At 58.5% G+C, this 22,351-nt stretch overlaps 1 protein-coding gene across 2 annotated transcripts in view; it reads right to left on the bottom strand.

Moving 5' to 3' along the window:
- Window positions 1-20,317, bottom strand: part of OLFM1 (olfactomedin 1) — a 44,958-nt gene extending 24,641 nt beyond the window's left edge. Inside the window, exons 1-3 of one of the 2 annotated variants that reach the window (XM_037732969.1) lie at window positions 19,756-20,317; window positions 5,561-5,710; window positions 422-577 (exon numbers count right to left, since the gene is read on the bottom strand). In XM_037732969.1, coding sequence (XP_037588897.1) covers window positions 422-577; window positions 5,561-5,710; window positions 19,756-19,821 — 372 coding nt within the window. In that variant the 5' untranslated portion in view covers window positions 19,822-20,317. Of the gene's footprint in view, window positions 1-421; window positions 578-5,560; window positions 5,711-7,744; window positions 8,213-19,755 lie in introns of those variants that run through there. The other variant, XM_017513073.2, reaches the window with a different exon arrangement.
- Window positions 20,318-22,351: the final 2,034 nt, after the last annotated feature.

Below are 22,351 nucleotides of genomic sequence, written 5' to 3' on the forward strand. Positions count from 1 at the left end.
AGGGAAAGAGGAGAAGAGAAGGAGAGGGGGAGTGGGGGGAGAGAGGAGGGGGAGGAAGAGACCAGAGGAGGAGGAAAAGGAGGAGGAGAGGAGAGGAGGGCAGGGAAGGAGGAGGAGGAGGAGGAGAAGAGGAGGGAGGGGAGAGAGAAAGGAGGAGCAAGAGAAGGAGGAAGGAGGGAGGGGAGAGGGAAAGGAGGAGGAGGAAGAGGAGGAAGAAGGAGGGGAAGGAGAAGGAAAGGAGGAATAGGAAGGAGGAGGAGGAGAGGAGGAAGAAAGGAGGGAAGAGAAGGAGGAGGAAGAGGAAGGAAGGGAGGGGAAGGAGAAGGCAGGGGAGGAGAAGAAGGAAGAGGAGAAGAGGAGGGAGGGGAAGGAGGAGCTGGAGGAAGAGGAGGAGGGAGGGAAGGGGGAGGAACACACATACCTTGAACTGCCTGGCCAGGTGTTGCTTATGACTCTCCTCCACCTGTTTGAACTTGGACTCCAGTCCTTTCATCTGGTTCTCCATCTTCTCCACGTACTGCAAGTCTCTCTGGGTCCGCCTATCCAAGACCTCTATGGATTGAGACATGTTCTGCACCTGTCAAAAGGGCAGCAGGTTCAGTGAGAGCCGAAGTAGGTGCCAGACAGTCTTCTCTGCTTGCTCGCACGACGCTGCCCTTTCCCACACAGCTGGCGCACAGGGACCAGAAGTGGCCCATGCATTATTTACGAGGTAATCGCCAGCTCCGGGGACTGTGAGGACCCAGAACTCCCCAAACACAGCAAATTGGTTGGGTAAACATTTCCTCTGCCAACGGGTTCTTATCATCAGGGATGCGAATGAGGGGTTCAGGAAACTCAAGTTCCTCCCTGGCTGTTGCTCTAGGCACAGGACGGGCGATTTCTCTGGAGCTCTCTTTTTTTTAGTGGTGGGTGGAGACTGTTTCTAGTCTCTTTATGTTGCAGGACCGAATCAGGTAGGCAAGCATAAATACCGGCAGGGAGGAAGGGCGCGCTCCGGCTGCCCCGCCCCAGGTATAAATTCTCCTTCCTCCTAAATCTCACTGAGTGCCTTGCTGATGAGGTTGATTACTTAAGTGCAGAGTGAAGGAACAAGGGAGCCGCTCTCCCTGACTCTGCATCAAGCTTTTCCCCCATCTCCCGCGCCATCCATCACAGCCCACAGTATCACAGGTAGATGACTGCTCTGCAAACATGTACATTCTGAGCATAGAGTCAGGAATCAATCACCCAGCAAATGAAGAATCGCTGTTTTACATCTTTACAGGCAGACCTGAATTGAGTCTAGCTCAAGATGGAACTTTAATATTCAACAGGATTCCAGGGAGCTTAAAAGAAAAACAGTTTCAGTGCAGCCCCTGCCAGTGCATTTTATTTGCAGGGAACTGGCTTGTGCTTCTGTGCAAATGCATTCGGGGCTGCGGGGAGGTGGAAGGAACCGGAGGATTGCCGCAGTGGCGTCTGGGTCATTTTCTCAGAATCTAATGCAATTACTACGGAAGAAGTTACCTCCATGGCAGCAAATCTTCACTTCTGATTTTTTTTTTTTTTTTTGCTGAATTTGAAAATACTCTCCCTTCTAGGAACAAAACCATTTGGGGATGAGGCTTAGCTTTGCCCGGTCAGCGTGAAAAGAGGACAGTGCGGTTTCTACTTCTTACTATACGTCCTCCACCGGGGCAAATACAGTGAAGTGAAATACGAAGGAGCCAGCCACGCCTCCTCAGTAGGGGGAAAACCACTCTCGCCAATCTCAGCACCCAAAAGTGCAAGGGATTTCATGTCCCGTTGTCAGAAAGTAACACAAACCCATCCCGCAATTTCAAGTTTGTAAAGCACACAGCGGCGCTTTAGCTCCCTCTCACCCCTTCTCCTCCCTGGGAAATGGGAACATTCTTCTTCCACCACCTGCCTGATTCCCTTGCTCATCTTACTCTGTCACTTTCAATAACTACAGCACCCCTTTCAAGAAAAGATACAAAGTTTCATTTTATTCGTCCTTCAAGGCCCAGCCCAAATGCCACCTCCTCCAGGGAGGCTTCCCGGATGAACTGAGTTAAAACTATTTGGAAACAACATCATCTTGTTGGCACAATGTCTGCCCAGGAGTGAGCCACAAAGCTGCCCCCCCAACCCCCACAGCCTGTGGACAGGACACTCATGGAGGGAGTAACCCCTGCACAAAGTCCAGTAAATCTAGTGCACAGGAGTGGCCCCTGCAGCCACATGGCCGAACAATACAAATGACAGCGCCAGCCCAGGCCCCTCTCCCCATTCCCCTCCTGGCAGAATCCCCAGGAGGGAAGGCCCACAAGTGCCATGAGCAGCTGCTGAGCTCGGGCTGGCCTGGGTCAGGAGACCACGCACAGCGCCACAGGCTTTTCGCTCCCCAGAGAAGGTATGCTTTTAACAGATTTCAAAGATCAGACTTCAGATCTGAAAAATTTTAAAGATACCAAGCTATTCTGCTGCCTTAAAACAAAACAGTTCCTCTCCTATGGTTCTTCTAACCCTGACTGCATTTTCCTTTCTGGCCGCTGACAAGGCCCAGGTGCAAGGTTCGCCTCCAGGGTTGCAATCTCCCCAGGGCCCATCTCCCCGCCCTGGGGTGGCAGGGACCCAGAACTCCCCAAACACAGCCTCCTCCCAGCATAGCCCTTCCTCTGAGCACCTGCATTTTCTCGCCTGCAGGACGTCTCTGAGAAGCCAACTGGCACGGTCAGGGTCACAGAGCTACAGGATGACACAATCTACCTCACGCCCTACGCAGGTCGGCAGCCGGCATTAAGAAGCGGGAGGGGGGCCAGCAACATGCAAAGACACACCTGGCCTCGGGATAACGAACTGCTAATAATGACCACCCTCTCCCGTGTTCCAGGCCCTGCGCTGAGCTGCTGTGGTGTTATTCATCTCATCTGATCTCTACAAAAGCCCCGGAGCTGAATACTATTTTGAGTCCCATCTTACACATAGGGAAGCCAAGGCTCAGAGAAGTTAAGCGACTTGCTTACTGTCACGCAGCCAGGCCTGCCAGTTCAAGCTGGACTGGCTCCAAAGCCTACACCCTCAAACCCAGGGCCCAGTGCTGCTTCAAAGAGAACGGAGCCCGAGCCTCAGGCCTGTCACCATTCCCGTCCCCACAGCGCTCTACCCTAGCTGCAAGGCACTGGTGAGGCCTCCAAGGCTCTAGTGCCCAGGCTCCCCACAGGGGCTCAACGGCAACAGAAATCAGAGACTCTGGGGGTGGGCCTAGGACTCAACATCTTGCAGCCTCCCAGGTGGGTTAAAGGTGAAGCCAGGCCGCAGAAACACTGACCTGGCTGGAATATGCCCAGCTGTGACCCAGCCCCACCCACAGGGCACATGGGCTGCGGTTTCTGGAGCGTCCTGTCCTGCTTCTGCCCACGAAGAGAAGGCAAGAGAAGAAAAAAGAAAGAGGAAAGAAAGGAAATAGCACACAGACCAGGGTGTGCGGGGGAGCTGGGGAGGGAGCCTCCTGCTAAAATGCAGTGCATTAGGGAGCCAGGGCCCTCTTTCCCTTTCACAGCAATTGGCTCATGCCCTCTGAAAATAGAGTGCCCGCTATGCTATCAAATGGGGCTTTAAATTTTTAAGCAGTAACGCTGTGGCACGCACAGGAAGGAAGGAATGTTCTAGAACCTGCAGTCCCAAGGGCTCATGGAGCATTCTGGAATCCATTTCCCAACTCTGCTCTCCCGGCAAATGCCTCCTCCCTGGGCTCACGGTTCTGTTCTCCCCACCTGACTCTGCCCGGTCCCAACAGCCCAGAGGCCCCTCCAGCTGCCGCCTCCCTCCTCTCGGGTTCTGAATAATTAAAGGCTCAATTAGGCTTTGGTCTAGTTAGTTGTTAATAAATGTTTGTGGAATCTGTTATATGGATCTTACTTTAATTCTTTTAAAAGGATCTTCTCAGGTGGCTAAAGAGAAAAAAAAAAAAACCCCATTCTATTCCTTCAAGGGGAGCATGCTTTACAAACTGGGCCAGCTGCCCTGGGCACCACGATGCGCCCTTCTTGCCCAAGAAACAAGCGTCCCATGGCCATCCATTCCAGACAGGGACAGGGGCACAGACAGGAGCAGGCAGTTACCCCAAGCCTTCAGCGCCTGCCAGAGCTGGGCGGGTGCTCGAAATCTCTAGCCCACCCTCTCCCTCTCCAAGAAAGGGAACCTGCTTTGTCCAGAGCTTCCAGGAGGGTTTGTGCTCCAGCACCAGGAATGCTGACCTGAGTCAGGGCAACGCTGTCCTCTCCCCAGGCTGCTCCCACTTTCTCCAATGAGGTGGGCGGTAACAGCAGCATCTGTCCCCTAGAACAGAGCCACCCCCGAGTCACAGGGCCCTACGCCCCCAGGCCTCCTCTCATACTCCTGAGCTGATGCCCACTCCAGAAAGTCCAAGGCCAACCTGCAGTTACTGGTGTGTGCGTGTGTGTGTGTGTGTGTGTGTGTGGTGTGTGACCCTACTCCCTCAGGGTGGGAAGGTTCCCTGCCCCATAGGTGCTACATGCAAATGCCCCTTTCTCCTGAGGAATCAATGGGTGGAACAGAAGGCCCACCATGTCTCCTTGTTCCCTTGGTAACTCACCTGGGGGCCCCCAGAACCTAGGTTAACCACAGAATACTGGGTCCTTGGGCGGAATGTACCAAAAGGCAGGTGGGCTGTGCCTGTCAGGAGAAGGCACCCTGAGTAACGTGGGGAGCGGAGCAGACTGAAGCAGGTGATGAGCTCGGCCATGTGGGTCTCAGCACCCACTTCCCTACTAACAGCTGTCTGGCTTGGGACAAGGAAGTCCACCTCTAGGGAGAGCCCAATTTCGCCTTCTCAAAACGGAGTGAAAAATCCCACCAACCTCACATGGTTCTTGTGAAGATCACGTGAAATAACGGATTTGAAATGTGTTACGCAAACTCCACCCTGCTGTTCCCGTGTGGGTTCTGAAGGGGACAGCAGGGCCTGCTTTAGCCCCAGGAAGGCGTTCATGGTGATAAGCACCTGGGCAGCCACTGGCCAGGTCCACCCATTCAAGGGCAGAAAAAAGACCCCATTCCTGGGCCCACAGGCACTCTCCAAGGTAGCTGCTGGGTGAGAGCCCCAGCCCTGCGCACACAGATATGACATCACTCAGAGACGAGCCTTGTGTCCCGAGCCTTGTGTCCCGTCTCACCACGCCCATGAGACTCCTCAACGGAGCCTGCAGTGACAGAGAGGCAGGTCTAGACTCTCTTCCTGGGCCACCCTTGGAAGTCTCAATCCATCCGTTCATCCATCCATGCATTCAGCCATCCACCCATCCCCACCCAGGCATCCACCCATCCATCCATCCACTGATCCACCTGTCCATCCACCCTTTCATTCATTCATAAACATTTTGAGTGGAGACAAGCCAGGAATGGGCCGAAATGGAGCCTGCAAGCTAGCCAAGCCTTGGTGCTGGCGTGAGCACACAGCATGTACACACACACATGCGCGTGCACACACACACACACACACATGCGCGTGCACACACACACACATACACACACACACTCCGTGCAGACTCACCTTCTCCAATAGCTGCCTCAGCTGTTTTGTGCGGGCATCCCGTGAACACATGGTCTGCTGTGGGGCAACCACTGTGCAGATACACCTGCCCTCGCTGTCCTGGGCAGAGCTGTACACCTGCCAGCTCTCCTCAGGGTTGGTGGGCAGCACCTGGAGAAGGAAGGGGTGGGGAGGGAGAGAAAAGGAGACCATGAGGTTGTGCATCAGAGCCAACAACCAGGGGAAACTGTTCACATCCAGCCCCAGGGAAAAGGCACAAGGAAATGGCCCCAAGACATGTTTGACCCAAAGGGGAGAAAGGGCCCCTGGGAACAAAAAGGCACAGGTCTCCCATTAGGGGGCCCAGGGCTGAAAGGAAGTCAAAGAGGCAGGACCCTTTACGTTCTTAAAATTCAGGTTCAATTCAACTCAAGGGATGTCTGGAATTTGTCATCTGGCCAAATTGATCTGCTGGGTGGTGGGTGGGGGGGGCAGCAACTGGAGGCCACAGGCTGGATGAGGAGCAAGGCAGGAAAGCAAATGCTGGGTGGCTCAGTGTGGGCACGTATTTCAGAAAAAGGATATCCTTCCCGTAAGTCAAACACGGGTGGCTGGCACCACCAAGCCTCGCCCTGCCATTCCCTAACACTTGCAGATGAAGCACCCACTGTAACAGCCCCAGATCCAGTAGCCTATTTGCTTAGAGCTGTGATGAACCACGAACCACCGCAACCTCCCTGCCGGCAGCTTGGCAAAGACTGACCCAAGAAAACACTAGGTTTCCCACTCCATCCACGAGACATTTGGTGGATGTCACCCCCAACCCCAGTCCTGAGGTTTGCCCAAAGACCACCAAGAAACCAGGGCTGCCCGTGTCTGGTGTAACCTTGCAATCCAGCCCTGCCAGGTGCCGGGGCGGGCGCTCCGGAGCACACCCGCTCCACCCTGCTGCTGGCCCCACTGTTTCCAAGCACACTCCCCCCCGGTGGCTTCAGGTCACCTCTCTGCTATTTTTAGCATGAAGATGGGAGGAGAAGTTGGGCAGGGAGAATCTATAGTAGTCATATCTTTAATCTCATTCATTCCCAACCCCACAAGACCGGACCGGCAGGCTGGAACAAAGTCATCATGGAGGAATCGCCCTTCGCTTCCTGAAGGAGCAGGGGGGTGTTCTCAAGAGGGGTCTTAGGAGGGAGCCACACCACAGAGCCCTCTTTGCAGAGCACCTAACCTCTGGCAGCAAAAAGGGAGAGGGAGGGAGACTCAACGTCCTTCACCTCTCCTTTCAACCTAAAGGGTCAGTGGTCTGGGGTGCGCGTTCGCGGCCCCTTCTCCACTCCGCACTCCGGGTGGGTGGTTTCAGCTCAGCCTCGCTCAGCCATCTAAGTCAGAGCAGCCCTGGCCACGGTTCCCCCTCCCGCTAGGCTCGGGAGGCAGACCCGATTTCAATTTCAGAGGCCAGGAGGGAGGGGTGAGGGCAGATGAAGGCAAAGGCGAGGGGGGTGAGCAGCACCTAAGGGCAGGCTCCCAGGGGCCCCGCCACAGCCCCTCGGCACCGTCCTCCGAGGGGAAGGAACGAAGCCTTCATGGGGCTGGGGAGGAAAGGGCGTCTTGGGAGTTTGGGAACGCAGGCGCGGGCAGCAGCTCCGGGGCCCACCGGCGGGGCCCCACTCCCAGCCCGGTCCGGCCAATCTGGCTTTTACAAACTAGGGCGGGCTCAGAGTCCCGGCTGAACGGAGCCCAGCCTGGGGTCTAGCGGCGGCTCCACCCCTCACTTGCTGAGTGTGACCTTGGACAGGTCCCCAAGTCCCCAGCCTTAGTTTCCTAACCTTTCAATGAGGGGCTCACAATTCGTGACCCAGGACTCCAAGCCTCCACGCCCTAGCAGGCTCCCCGGACACCGCGGCGAGGGGCTCCGGCGAAGGAACACCGCCCTAGGGGCGCGCGGGTGGAGACTGAGTGGCCCAGGCTGGGGGCGTGGGGAGCAGGGTCTCCACCGCTGCGCCGGCCCGCGACCCCGGCCATTGCCCACCCTGCTCCCGGCCGCTTCCTACGGCGACTCGGGTCCCGCGCGGCGCCGGCCCAGCCCGGGGCTCCGGACCGAGGAGGGGGAGGGGGAGAGGGAGGAGAAGGAGGAGGAGAAGAAGGAGGAGGAGGAGGAGGAGGAGGAGGGGCCGCGCCAAGGCGGCCAGAGGGCACACTTACGCCGGTGCTGCGGTCCAGCGTCCCGCCGCCGGCTGCCGAGAGCTTGGTGGTGTTGAGGCCCACCAGCGAGGGCAGCGTCTGGGACATCCAGTTGGTGATCATGGCCATGGTGCTCAGCACGACCCCGATCTTGAGCAGCGGCACCGACATCGCGCCTCGAGCCGCCTCCAGCGCCCGCTCCGAGCTGGCACCGGCTCCCGCGCCTGGGCGGCCTTCAGGCGGCGGGCACCGCGGCGGGTAGGGGCGCCCGGCTGTGTCCCCGCGCCCCCTCGGCCCGCCGCCGCCCGCCCGCCGCCGCCGCCGCCCCGCGCGCCCCGGCCATCGCCGCGCCTTCCCCGGGCGCCAGGGAGGGTGGCCAGGCGGCCGCTGCCCGCCGCGCCCCAAGCCCCGCGCCGCCTGCCCGCTTCGCGCCCCGCCGAGTCCCTCCGCACTTCGCCGCCGCCACCGGGAAGCGCCGCTTGGCTCTGAGCGCGGCGCGGGCAGCGCGCGGGGGCCGCGGCCGGGAGGCGGGGCTCGACCGGGCGGGGCCGACGCAATCCGCCCAGGAAATGGGTGGGTTTTTCCTGCGCGCGCGGCTCCCCGCCGCCCCCTGGCTGCCGGCAGCGAGGTCTGCAGACTCGGGTCCGCCCAGGAGTTGGGATCGGGGTGACTTGAGGAGACAAAACGCGCCCCCGCCCCCGGCTCAGAAAATAGCCCGCGGCGGCGGCGCGGGGACCCCAGCCCGGCGCACGGACCGCGCCCTCCCGCCCCGGGCTCCCCCTACCCCGCGCCGGGGCCCCTCTCTGATCCCCGCAGAGGACGGGCTCTGGGGCAAAGGTTGCCCGCGGGGAGACGGCCCCGTCCTGCCTAAGGGGGCCCCGTTCCGCGGTGGTTCGAGGGGACCAGCCAGCCTGGGCCGTCCCCTGAAACCCAGCAGGCCTGGGCCGACTCCAAAAGCAGCGGGACTCGCGAGAGTCAACAGTGCTAGCGGCGTCGGGCATCGCTGCAGAGTGAAAAGCGCCCTGCGAACCCTGGGCTGCCACGGGGCTCTGAGGCCTCGGGGGAAGAAAGGGCCCGACCCGCACTCCCCGCACCAGCGCGGCTGGGGGGTGGCCTGCGGAAGCCGCGGTGCGCAGGGAGGGGCCCGGGAGGGCGCACGCGGGGCAGGACCTGCGAAGGGCATGGGTCTCCGGAGCTAAAATGGCCACGCCCAGGAGCGTGGTGTGGGGCGGTGGGCGTGTGGGGCGGGGACTGGGGTCCGTGGTGGGGGGCGTGGGGTCCGTGGTGAGGGGCAGTGGGTGGGTGTTGCGGGGTCTGGGGTCCGTGGTGGGGGTTGTGGGCGGGTGGGGGGTGTCCTCACTGGCTCCCCGCGCCCCTCTCGGGGGTGGCGCTCGAGTCCTGGCGCCCAGGCCCGGCTGGCGCAGCTGCCCCTCTCCCCGGCCCTCTCGGTGACGGCGGCGGGACTCGCGCGTGAAGGTCCCCCCTCCCCCGGAAGCGCAGGCCTGACTGGGTCGGGCACGTTAATCGGCCTTTTGCATTTGCAGAACGCTTCTAATCGGAGATGAAAGCCGCCTCCTCCGGGCCTGCCATTAAGCTTTCCCAGCCGTTCGGGAAGGGAAGATCCCGGGTCACTCCCCGCACTCTCTTCTGCCTGGCTGGAGATCAGTCTCCTTCCTGGACGCGGCTGGAGAGCCGGAGCGCGCCTGGCTGGGGCTTCTCTCTGTGCGCGCGGCCCTCGGCTGTGGAGACGCACCTGCTGCTGGAGGATCCCGGCCCGAGAGCGGGGCGTGGGACCCGCGAGGTAAACGACCCCTCGGGTTTGCATCTGGGACAAACGCGGGAGTCCAGGCAGCCGGGCTGGGTGCGAGGCCCCGAGATTCCAACCGTTGGGGAACGGCGCCACCTCCCAGCGTCAGCGGGGACTGCAGGCCCTGCGCGCAGAGCGGGCCCGGGCTCCCCCGTCCGGCTGGGCTGGCGGCGCCTCCCTGCTCCGGCCACGCGTATTGAATACAGATTCAGGGCCCCGAGCCGCGTCCCACTGCGGAACGACAAGGACCACTCGTTCTGCTGCAACCACTTCAAATCCAACCCGATCCGATCCGCAAAACTCTCAGGCTGGCTCAGAAGCCACAGACACATGTAGCTCCACAAAGTACAAGATGGACCTGCACCTGGGCGGCTCCGGCCTGCACCTGCTCCAAACTATCTTGTCGGGTTTCTAAAATCCGTGATTCAGTGGGAGTGCTTACTGTAGTGGTTTTGAAAGGGTCGTCAGAGAAGGCTTGAGTACGTGTGATTTGATTTAGAAGGCCGTGGAGTGTTCCACAAGGAAACTGGATTGGGGAAGAATGAAGGCATTTGGATCAGAGAATCCACGGCACCAGCCAATACCAGGGGTTCCGAAAGAGGACTTTCAATCCCAGTTTCCTCACGACTTCTCTTAAAGCAAGGGCTCGTGACACCTGCAGCTCTGAAAAGTCATCCGAATACCGATGGGGCAGGTGCTGTGCCCCAGACGGCACTGGGGCTTTGCCATGCCTGGCACCCAGTCCTTTCTGGAGCCGATGGAGTGGTGGCATTGCTGACTTCACTGTACAGATGAGGAGTCTCAGGCCGAGAAAGATGACAACACCTGTCCGAGGTCATATGGTGACAGCCTATTTCCAGGGCTAAGCCCACAAACGAGGCAGCATCCTCGTCTCGCAAACGTCATGGCCATAGTGAAATCTCATGAGCCCCAGAAGTGGCGTGAGTTGATGGCATGAGCTGCGTGGCTGCAGAAGCCCTGGTCGTCTGCACAGTTCCACGAGCCACAGAGGCTGCCGGAAGACGTTCGTGGGCCCTTGCATTCCACGCTCATGAGGATAGAAGGCTGCCCACCCCTCTGAGTCCTGGCGTAAGCCTGCACCATGTCATGACAGGTTAGACCAGCCAGGTCTCTGTCCTCACGTCAGCCACTTACAGGCCTTGACCTTGGTGGACTCTGCAGTTTCATCGACACACATAGAAACAAGCATCCCCCCTCCGCATCCCCGGGCTTCACAGCTTGGAAGACGCAAGGGTTACAGGGTGCTCCTGCACAGCTTGCTATAGACCTTACAAGAGGCGGACACACGTGGGTTGTTGGAGAATCACCTCGGGAAGCCACAAGGGGAGCTGGGAGGCCACAGATGACCACCGACACCCACGGTCAGAACAGTGAGGTCCGCAGGTTGCAAACCTACTCAGAGCCAGGAGCGGCTGCTTGGAGGGAAGCAGGTCTCTGGGACACTTCCCAATGCTCCTTGGCAAAGGACGCCCCCAAGAGACAAAGTTTGGATGCCCGGTTGCTGTCTAAAAATATGCATACTGTCCTCAGGCGATTGCAAACAGCTTGAAGGGAAACAAGGGGAGGGGAGAAAGAAGGGAGGGAGAAGAGGAGAAGAAGAGAGAGAGAGAGACAAAGAGACAGGAAGACAGAAACAGGAGGAGAGAGGAAGATAGAGACAGGGGAGGAGAGAGAGAGGAGAGACAGAGAGAGAGAGGAGAGACACAGAGAGGAGAGACAGAGACAGAGGAGAGACAGGAGAAGGGTGGGGAGAGAGAGGACAGAGAGGACAGACACAGAGAGAGGTCCCATGTGGAGCCATCTCCACTTCTTCTACCCTGTATGTACCTTTTCATTCCCTTTCTGTGTTGGAACATTCCTGGAGCAAGGAAAGGACCCGGCCTCCAGCCAGGCAGCATGGGAGGAGCCACGGGTCTCCTAAGCAGTCCCTCCCGGCAGCCACAGAAGACCCGCATGGGCCTTCCAAGCCAAGTGTCCCCCACACTCCCCTCCTCCAAGGCCTCTGGGTTCACACGTGGGTGGAGGAGTAACTGCCCCGCAGCCCCTTCCCTGGAGTGGATTTCCATCCTGGCCTGGCTCTCTGCCTGGCAACACCTCCCATGAGCCAAGGCTCTCCCAAACACCACCTGCACCAGGTGTGGCTGTGCCACCTGCAGTTTTGGCCAGGGGAGGGAGAAAGGCTAAGGGCCAGGACGACTGAGCACTTTCAGAGCCAAATGTCTCAGCCACACCCTGGCTCTCTGCCTCTGTCATGAGGAAAACAGGTCCAGAGAGGGCCCCTCCCTCGCCCAGGGCCCCTGAATGAGAGGATGTGTGAGCCAGAGCTGGCCCTGGGCAGCCTGTGCCCTGGGAAGATGTCCACCATTGCCATCGTGAGCCACTGCGCTTGGGGTTTGTAAGCACAGCTGGCCTGAGCAGCTCACCCAAGAGACTCAACTCCCTCCGAGGCACCATCCTTCTCCCTTCCCCTCGAGTCAGCTGTTCAAGACCCTCTGTGATGGTGACAGGGAGCCAGTTCCCCTGGGGAGAGCGTCCCACAGGCCCGTGGCTGTGGCTGGAGACATTTCTTCCACTGAGCGCCTGCCCTTTGTCCAGCTCCCAGTCCTAGTTCCTTGTCCATCCCGAGAACTGACTTGTCCACAGCCCCATCCCCCCAGGCCCCTCATGCACCCTCCACGCTCTCCCTGGCAAGTTCCACGCCTCTTTCATGGAATCGTCTGACTGGCCACAGACCACTGGAAGCCACAGCTCTGTATTCCCTTAGCTGCCGAACAGAAAATAGGCCAATTCTGGGAGCACCACTTTGAAGAAGAGGGACAGGATAGTTCAGCAGACACATCACCCCCTGGGCTGAAGGCATGTTTTTCGGGGACCCCACACACATGGTCCTTTCCTACTTCTCAGGTGGGGACACTCACCCTAATTGAGAAAGTCTGGTTTCTATGGAATCAGTAATTGATCCTGACATGAATTAAAAGGTGGCATCACAATGAAAAACATCTAAGAGTCAATCCCAGGGTCTAGCTGGGTGCATAGAAAATGCCCCAGGGGGCAACATTTGCTTAGAGCCAAGGATTTGGTGCTGCCAGATGCCAAGCAAAGTTCTCTGCATCCAGACAACACCGGCCTCCACACACAAGGATCCCCGGCACTGCGGTCGGGACCCATCCTGGGGAGCCTGGACTTGGCCTCGGAAACTTTCTGAGCCAGCTCTCATGGAGACTGCTGCAGCCCCTGGAGGGATCTCCTGTTCCATAATCCTTTGTATTGCTGATGAAACAAAGCACCCCTGAGTCCATCAATACCGCCACCTGCTGCCACTCACAGCTGACTCAGTCTGTGCATCTACGGGACAAGAGGCTGAGGCTGAGTGGCTCCGGGAATGGGAACCCGTGTGTGCATACTGGGGGCCAGGCAGGGGCTCAAGGACTCAAGTGGACAGCTAAACTTTGGGCACAGCTGGCTCCCCACTTCTAGGCTGAGCCCTGCTGCCCTGTCTAAAAGCCAGCAAGCCTCAGTGCATGGAGTGAAGTTATTTACCATCCACTGCTGTTCTTTCTTTGACCCTCAAGCCCCCGAAACATCACTGGAGGCAAGTGTGAGAGAGACTCTTTTCAGCAGCACTCAGGAGAGCCATTTTACATGGTAGGGAAATCCCCGCGGCAGGGTTTAAACTCCCCGGGGACAACTTGCAAGCCTAAAACCCCTAGAAGAAACGGGACCACTTTAGTGACGGCCCAAAGCAGGTGCTGTGAATGCTGATCTGAATGTGGACGAAGGCTGGGGAGGCAGCATCGCTCCATCTCCGCCTGGACTCTTCTGTCTCAGCTCTTCACGCCTACACACTCTTGAATCAGATTGTGACTGTCCCTGGACCATGCATAAGGGTTAGACGGGCCAGATCCCTGCCGCCGGGATGTCTTTTTGGGGCAAGCAGGTCGGCTAAGGCACATCTTCTGAACACTGCAGGTGCTGTCACCAGCTGGAGCCCAGGCAGGGGCATGAGCTTTGACCTGGGCACTGAAGAAGCAGGGACAGGGAACGTTCTCCAGGTGAGCGGCCGCACAGGAGGACAGGTCAGGGCGAACGTGGTGCATTCTCTCCGTGGCGGCCCCCCAGCCTCCTTGTGCAAAGCATGCCAAGTGTGACAAAGGGTGTCGCCAGCCCCGCGGGCGTACCAGGCGGTTTACAGCCGCATCGAGAGGCCACCTTAGCTTGGGACCTGTAGGTCCTGTTCCTTACTTCTTAGTCTCAAACTCCTGGACTCAAGTGACCCACCCGCCTCGGCCTCCCAAAGTGCTGGGATTAAAGGCGTGAGCTACTGCGCCCAACCCCTATTTCTTACTTCTTGGATCTCAAGTTGTCATACACATGCTGGGACATTTGAGAGGCACAGGGCTGCCTACGTAACTGCTCACCTTACGCCCGAGGGCACCGAGGCGGCCGAGCAGACACTCCTAGACAAACCCTGTCTCCGAGGGGTGGAGGGGCTGCTGGGGTCTTTGATCTGGATTGCTGGGACCTCAGGGGTAGCCAGGACACCACAGCTGATCTCCTCCTCCTCGCCCCGCTTTCTCCTTCAAAAGCCCGTTTTCAAGGTCAGCAGCCGGCAGCGTACGTGTCCACACAGTCGGAAAGGCACAGCTGACGGGCCATGCAGTGCATTCCACAGACGCCGGCGACCCGAGGCGGCACCGCCACCGCCTTTACGCTGGTGCTGGTGACACTGCACCGTTTTCCGACTTTGCATTTTCTTTGTCTTAACAAACGCCAGAACTCAGGTTTCTCCAGTGTCAGACAGACCTGGAGCTCCATCTGGGGGTCATCACTTCTGTGCTGGGTGGCTGGGCAGCTGCTTCACCCCCCCACACCAGTGTCCTCAGGTCAAGAATGGGGACTTCCCATCCGCCCAGGATTGCTGGGACTGCCACGACGTGATAAGTTTACGCTCCCGACACACGGTATCAGCCCTCGCCACGGGCAGCGTTCCTGGGGCTTTAACTCCCGACCTGGCTTCTTCTATCATTTATCTTACATAGTATATTATTTGTTATTCTTATTTATAATATTTACGTCGTCATTTTAATAACCTGAAAAACCTCGGAGGTGTGCACTCTCACATCCTGTTTTCTCCTGCCCTCCCTCGGTCGCTGGCCAGGACGGCGCTGAGGTTTCTGAGTGCGCAGGGCATCCGGGACGCATCTTTCAGAGCGGGAAATTGGCTGCTCGCCCCGTCAGCCCGGCTCGTAGTTGCCATGTATCTAATTCAGTTTAGCTAGTAATTAGTTTTGTATTACTTTACACAGTGATGTTAATGCTGATTACAGGGCCTGATAACTTTTGGAATAAATACAACCCAAGGCAGGAAATTACCTTTCTTCTGATCGGGGATGGTTGAAGTCAGTGGAATGAGAAGCAGGTTGTTTTAGAAGACAGAGCAGCTGCCTCCTGGGCAGGATTGACAGCTCAGCCCCCGCCCCCTACCCCCCACCCCATGTCAGCAGCCTTTACACCAGGGGAGGCACCCGGGAACAGGAAGGGGAACGCAGCCCTCTCCCTCTCCGTGTCCAGAGGTGTCACCAGCCCCAGAGGCCTCAGCCAACTTTGGTGCGAAGACTGAATGAATTGCACGCATTCTGAAATAACTGGTTTAGAAAAAGGCCCCAATTCCACCTGAACGCCTCCCTCTACCCCCGCACTCCACCCCCTTCTACAAATCCTGTATCCTCCCAGCATGTCCAAGACGGAGGAGGCAGAGGAGCTGGAGGCGAGGGAGGGCCTGGCAGGGGGACAAGACAGGTCCTTCCACGTGGCCCAAGCTTAGGTTGCAGCAGGTAAAGCGTTTGGCTGTTTCTACTCGTTTAATTTGTTCGGGGGGGTGGGGTGGGGTCTTCAGCTCAATCACAAACTAAATGGGAGTTTGAGAAACAGATTCAGAGGGATGGGCCTCGCTGAGGTTCTGAAAGCTACGTCAGGGTCACCGCCCTGGTCTTCTCCGTCTAGCCTGTTCACACCAACCCGCAACTCCCCAGGTGCAGTCCAGGGGCTGCCCACATCTCACTGCAGGCACCTAGACCGTCAAACAGCTGGCCCAACTCCGAGACCCAGTGTACAGCAGTCACTCAGCACAGCCTGAAGGCAAACAGCCATGGTGACGGCTGCCACTCAAGCCTGTTCTGTGTTCACTGACAGCCTGAACCCCCCAGGGATATCCAGGGACGTCGCATTGTAGGAAAGGTCCGGCCCGGCCTGGGGATGCATGGCTGATGAGTACAGCTGGGCTTCAGTGTTCAAACACTTTGAATACCCTCAACCCACATAGACGGAGCCTTGGGTGTGAGAGTTAGGTTTCCCTCCTGCCCTTCTTCCAGATACAGTCTCTGTCTGCAGCTGTTTCTGTCCTCTAACTTTTTTTTTTTTTTTGAGACAGAGTCTCAATCTGTCGCCCCGGCTGGAGTGCAGTGGCGCGATCTCAGCTCACTACAACCTCTGCCTCCCAGGTTCAAGCGCTTCTCCTAACTCAGCCTCCCAAGTAGCTGGGATTACAGGTCCCTGCCACAACACCCTGCTAATTTTTTATATTTTTAGTAGAGATGGGGTTTCATTGTGTTGGCCAGGCTGGTTTTGAACTCCTGACCTCAAGTGATCTGCCCGCCTTAGCCTTCCAAAGTGGTAGGACTTACAGGCGTGAGCCACCACGCCCAGCCTCTGTCCCTTTTTTCTTTCCTCCTGGCTCATTAGCGGACCCAGGTGCAACCTTGGGCCCAGATCAAACGTCCTCCTTCTCCAGAGCTTCCTCCAGCTTCCGAGACAGAACTCACTGCCGGACTCCCACCCAGAGCACTTGGCGCAGACACTTCTTGTGCCACAGAAATACATGATTATGATAGAGCCTGGGGTCTCCCCTCAAAGCATGCCAGCCCCAGGTGCCAAGTGGCAAGGGTTTGGACTCACTTGACATTGTAAGCCCAGAATTGACCGAGTTAAATTCAACCAGCTGGTACCCAGGAAAAGCTTGTTTAAGAAGAGGATGAGTGACTCAATGGAAGAATTGGGTTGGGGGTCTGTGGCAGGAAGGGATCTTACTCAAGAACCGTCTTATTTAAACTCCTCGTGAATCAAGGAAGGTCAGGCTCAGAGGGGTTAAAGGGCCTTTTTCAAGGTCACGCAAGCAGTGTCTGGTGGGATCGGGGTGACGGTGAGTCCATCTGGGTTCAAGGTTGTTGCTATAAAGCTTCCCAGCCCCTTTTACCTGATCACGTACAAAAAAGCATGTTTCCCTCTGAAAGGAAGGCTGGGGGGTGTGGAGGCGAGCCTGGAGCTCAGGGAGCCCCTGCCCTGCCCCACTTTCCCCAAGGCCCAGAGATCAACCCTCCCTACCCTGCCCGGGAAGCTCCGTACGATGCCACTTTACCCTGCTTCTCTAAGAGCATGAAATACCAGCCTTTTGTTGAAAATCACAGAGCAAGAGCAGGTAAAATGTCTTTCTGTCTGAGGACAAAGTTGACCTGGCCCCACAGCCTTGCATGGAGCAGGCTATCAATCAGCGGCTGGCTTTTGATTGAGTGTCTCCTCCTAAGCAAGCTGTCGGGAGAGCAGATGGCTGGCCATGCGCTCCAGTCCCCCTGCCTGTCCGCCCGAATCCTTCAGGCAGCATTTGTTAAGTGCAGGTAGGATCCATGCACTTCTGACATGTTCTCATGTCGATGTATGCTGTTAGAAACACAGTGGCCCTAGAGTCGCATGTCCATCCCTTGGGCAGAGCTAAAAGCAGGGATGTGGCTTTGGGGAGCAGTTTACCCACAGTGAAGTGGGAGACAGACACCAGGCACTCCAGCACCCTTTCCTGAAGCCCAGACACATTTCTTCACTCACTCACATATGTAAGCAGCATTGCTCAAGACACCCACAACATGTAACTTTGGAATCAAGAAAGTAAGATGCTTGGGGATGGGTGTCCTCAAGTAGCTCTTGGAATCAGAGCAGCCTGGGCCCCCACCCTCATCCACTCCTGACCCCAGGTGCCACTTTAGAGGTCAAAGGTGAGAGTCACCTGGCATAACCCCAGCGGGGCCCATCCAGGTGGGACCAGGGTAGCCAGACTCTCAGGTGCTGGTGCTGAGCCAGCCACTCCCTGCCCACTTCAGAGACTCAAAAATGTTGAAGTGATTTTACCTGCTGAGCCTTTTCTCCAAAATCCTACCCCATTAGGGAGAATTGGCTTCCAAACCAAGATTCTGAAGGCATAATTTTCAGAAGCCAGCCCAGGGAGGTAGAGACGTACCGAGAGGGTGGGAAGTGCCTCCCGGCTGAGACCAGGGGCACATACCTCTGAACCTGTGGCTCAGCCTCAGAGAGAGGAACCTCCCCGGCCAGCTAAGAAAACAACAGCATTTCCCTTCCTGACTCAGGGAAGCTGTGGCCTGGCGGAGCTGACCAGGGTCCTGAAGGTGGCTGGCTGGGCGTTCACTCCAAGGTCTGAGGATGCGGGGGTGTGCGTAGGGGCTGGCTGAGGTTCAGATGTCCAGCACCCTTTGCCTGGATGGACAAATACTTTCACCACTGAGGCAAAGCTTCTAATTGAAGGTGAACCAAAAGTTTCTCCCCATAACAGGGGATCTTTAAAAAGACACAAAGAGGAGAACTTATGGAGGAAAAGCATTTTTTGGCCTGGGAAAGGAGGCTTACGGGTGTAAGGCTTGGAGGGGCCGTGTCCAGGACCACCCAGACCCAGCCATCTCTTTGCCAAGGTGTCTCAATAAGACACAGGCATAGCCCTTTCAGGGCAGCTTGCCACTAATTGGGACCTGGTTGGCTCTTCTCTGCAGGTATGTGCTCCCCTGTGTGTGTGTGTGCGCGCACACGTGAATGAATGCATCTGTCCAGCCACACTGCACAATCGCCATCCCTCCACCAGGCCCTCCTGGGGCCAAGAAAACTTCTCTCCCAGAGACCACGCAGAACCTCTCCAGGGGGGCACCAGCCAATCATCTGGGCAGCACCAGGAGAGGGGCTCTGAGGGTAATCGGGACCATGTAACCCATTGCTGGATTGGGATTTGGACCGCACATCCTGGGCAGAGCCAGGGAGCCAGGGAGGGCTTCCAGGCAAAACAAGGGAAGCTGGATCAGCGTCTTTTCTCCTGTGGTCTTCCTCTCAGTCTCTGGCCCTCCCATCTTCTCTCCTTTGTTTCCTCTTTTATTCTGAGGGAGAGGGAGGCAGGGAGGAAGGGAAGGAGGGTCAGGGGCAGCTGGGGCTTGGGGCCAGGGTGCTGGCTGCCCATTGTTTCCTGGACTTGCAACTCCAAAGGGCCAGAGTCTCCCAGTTCAGAGCATGGCACAGTGGCATCATTGAAAGGGCATTTTAATGTCACTCCCAGGCAGCCCGGCTCCCGAGGCTGGCAGGCTCTTCCGAGTACCATGGTGCCAAAGCAGCCCTCCCAGTTCGGCGCTCACAGACAGCCCTCCTCCTCCCCCAGAACTGCCAGCTCCAAGATGCATCTTTAAAATGGAGAATAGCAAGCAAGAGACCTTTCTCCGTGGAGCCATTGTTCAGGGAAGGACGAGCCCGTCTCAAATGCCCACGATCCCCACACAGGCACACCACCAGGCTCCTCACTCCCCTCCTGCCGGCCCGGCATGTGGCCACAGCCCCCCACGCCCTGCACGTTAAGCCAACAATGCACCCAGCTGGCTGGCACGCTGGCTGCCCTTCCCGGTCTCAGCCGCACGGTTCCCACCGCCTGTTTCCAGGGCCCCCAAGGGCAGCGTGATGCCCAAAGGGAGGCTGAGCCACGCAGGGGCGTGCTGGGGGGAGCACTGAGGTCCCGCCACCTCGGAAAATGCCCGGGGCGCGGCTATCCGGCTCTCACTCTTCCCCCTCCAGATGACAATAGCAGTCAAAAGCCCCCTGGAGCTCCCCTTTGAACTTCTCAGCAGGGAGTCCTAGGAGGAAGGGGGCAGCTGTCAGCCCTGCTGGGCCGGGGCTGGGGCAGCAGCGTCTCGGCTCAGCCTGCACCCCTCCCTCCCACCCAGGTCCGGCCCAGCACCCCGGCCCCGTCCCCGAAAACCCCGGCGCTCCGGGCGCCCAGGCCGGGGGCGCGGGGCGGCGCGGAGCCGGAGCCGTTCCGGACTTTGTGGGGCTCCCGGGGTGGGGGCCGGGCCGGGCGCTCGGCGGGGAGGAAAATGGCGTTGGATGCACGTACTTGAGTGAGTTCAGTGCCCATCAGGATGAGGAAGAGGAGGCTGAGGAGCTTCCGGGCCGGGTGCATGTCTTGCTGCCACCTCCAACGACCTGGCGCGCAGGGCCCTGGGTGCTGGCCGGCCGGCGGCTGCGTGGACCCGGACGCGCTCCGGCTCTGGCCCCGGCGGGCTCCGGGCTCCGGCGGCGGCGCCTGGCTCGTGTCCCCGCGCCTGGATTCAGCACCCGGAGCGGGCGGCGCGCGGGCTCTGCTGCGCGAAACCTCCGCTCTGCATATTTATCGCGTCCCGGTTCCGGCGCGTCTGCCTCCGGGCAGGGCTGGGCAGGGCTGGGCTGGGCGGGAGCTGCGCCCTCCCCTCTCCTCGCCTCCTAATGGCTCCCCCGCGCGCCTGGCATTGGCGGAGAGAGGCGCGCCCTGCGGAGCACGAACGCGCGCTCGGCGGCGGTGGGTGCCAAAAGTTTGCTCGGAAGGGGCGGGGGCGGGGGTGGCGCAGAGGGACCCGCGCGCCTCGCTCTCTCCCGGGGAGGAGGAGGGAGGGCGGCGGCCGCGGGCGAGCGGGCTGGGACAGGATGTGACATCAAAAAGGCGGGGGAAATTGAACTGGGATAGAGAACTCCATCCTAGCCGGCTCCAGGTCCCGGGAAGCGGGACAGAGGGGCTGCCCGCGCTGGGGACCTGGGCCCCTGGACAGGGGTGGGCGGAAGATTGGGAAGGGGAGTGGCAGCTGGGGGTGGGGGGAATTGGATGGAAAGTCTTGATGTCTGCGGAGTGACAGGAGATGAAAGCTGAATGGGTCCTTGGAAGTCACCCTTCAATGAGGTAAACTGAGGCAGAGACAGGAAGGATGTTTCCAGGAGGATGGTCAGGGAGGAAGCCGGGGTTAGAACCCTGGTCCCCGGGCACGCTGCCTGAGGGGTGGGGAGGTCAGCAAAGGGGTGGAAGCTGGGACAGGCATTGGGTGCTGGGCTCCTGTCCCAGGCAGGGCAAGTGGATGAGGGTCTGTCTGTGTGCTCCTGGGGGTGGACACACATGTGCCTCTAAGGGACCCTGTCGTGCATTGGGTTGTGACACAGCTCTGCCCACCCCCGGGTGCCTTTTCTGAATCAGGAACCTGAGAGAGCAGCTCTCCCGCCAGGATAGGGGCTGAGGGCACCAGGACGGGCAGAGCCAAGGGCATTCTGGAAGCCCCTGGCCCTAGTGGGAGAGCTGCTCTCTTGGGTCCCTGGTTCAGAGAACACATGCGGGGCAGGCAGAGCTGTGTCCCAACCCAACAGCACACAACAGGGCCCCTTATAGGCACAAAGGGATTCACCCTCAGGACTCCCTTGGCTCCGCCTGGCCTGGTGCCCTCCTCCCTTTTCCCCTCTCTATGTCCCCTCCCCTCCCCCTCCTTTCATGTGTACTCAGAGCCTTTGACCAAAGGAGCTGCCTTGGGGGCCACCTCTTCCGTTTAAATTCCCCATTTTGGGGAGGAGTCCCAAGTGCCTGTTTTCTGAGAAGCTAAGGTTGCAGCAGACGTCTACAATCCTCTCACCTGTCTGTTCTCCTTGTTTAATCTACGGAAATAAACTCTTTAAGAGAATCTCTGACAAGAAGAGACTCCAGACCCAATAATTGCAGAGAACAGAGCTGCCCAGTGTGATGTGGCCAGGCCCCCTGTGGCACCGATGAGGCCTCTGGAGTCCAGGGTGTCACGTACTGGGGTCACCCAGGGAGATCCAGAACAAGGGCAATGCCACCTCCTGTCCCCGTCACTGTGCCACCGGCATCTGGGAGGCACCCCCTGGGCATTAGATGCAGGAGCTGGGAATGTGTGCTGAAGAAGAGAAGATGGTAAAAGGGGCTTTCTGGCACAGCCCTGGCACCCTTAGGGCCTTTGCTGCATGGACTCTGTTCTCTGAGCCCCGGAGACAGGACTCCCACCAGGGCAACCAGGGTGGGCCAGCTTGTTGGTCTGGGTGGGTTTGCCAGCCCTGGACGAGTTTAAGCAGTGGCATTCCTGGTGAGGTGCCATGGCCCCGGAGGCAGGGTGGCACCCGATACTCTGCGTGTAGATGGTGCTGGGAAAAAACGGGGGGGTGCAGCTGTGGAGGTGTCTTTTCTCTCTGCCCCCCTCTAGTTTCTGCTCTCAGTGTCCTTGCTGCCCTGGAGTGGAGGAAACCTGCCTGCAAGCCCCTTGGGGATCATTGAGAGAGGCAGCAAGGGGCCGGAGAGGACCCTGCATTTGGAGCCGAAGGGCTGAGGCTTATCCTGCCTCTCTGGGTAGTGGCTGTCTGAGCCTCAGTTCCCACATCTGTCCAGTGGGAATGAATGATGCATATACTGCAGGTCTCAGGGGCCATTGAGGAGACCCAGGGAGAGAAGAGGCCCATTTTATCAATTCGTAAGAACTCTACAGCGTTTTCTGAGCATGCAGGGGGCACACGCAGCACACCAGGCCTCAACCCAAGTTCCTCCTTCAGCCTCCACATTGACGCTTGAGGTGGCCACTAATAAATGTCTGGCTGGGGGAGACACATGTGGCTCTAGGGCTGGAATGCCAAGCCCTGCCTTTGGGCTTTTGTTCCTGTGGGCTGGGGAGGAGGGCTGCATAGATTTG

The sequence above is a fragment of the Cebus imitator genome, unplaced genomic scaffold, assembly GCF_001604975.1.
Source record: "Cebus imitator isolate Cc_AM_T3 unplaced genomic scaffold, Cebus_imitator-1.0 Scaffold486, whole genome shotgun sequence".
Taxonomy (NCBI): Eukaryota; Metazoa; Chordata; class Mammalia; order Primates; family Cebidae; genus Cebus; species Cebus imitator.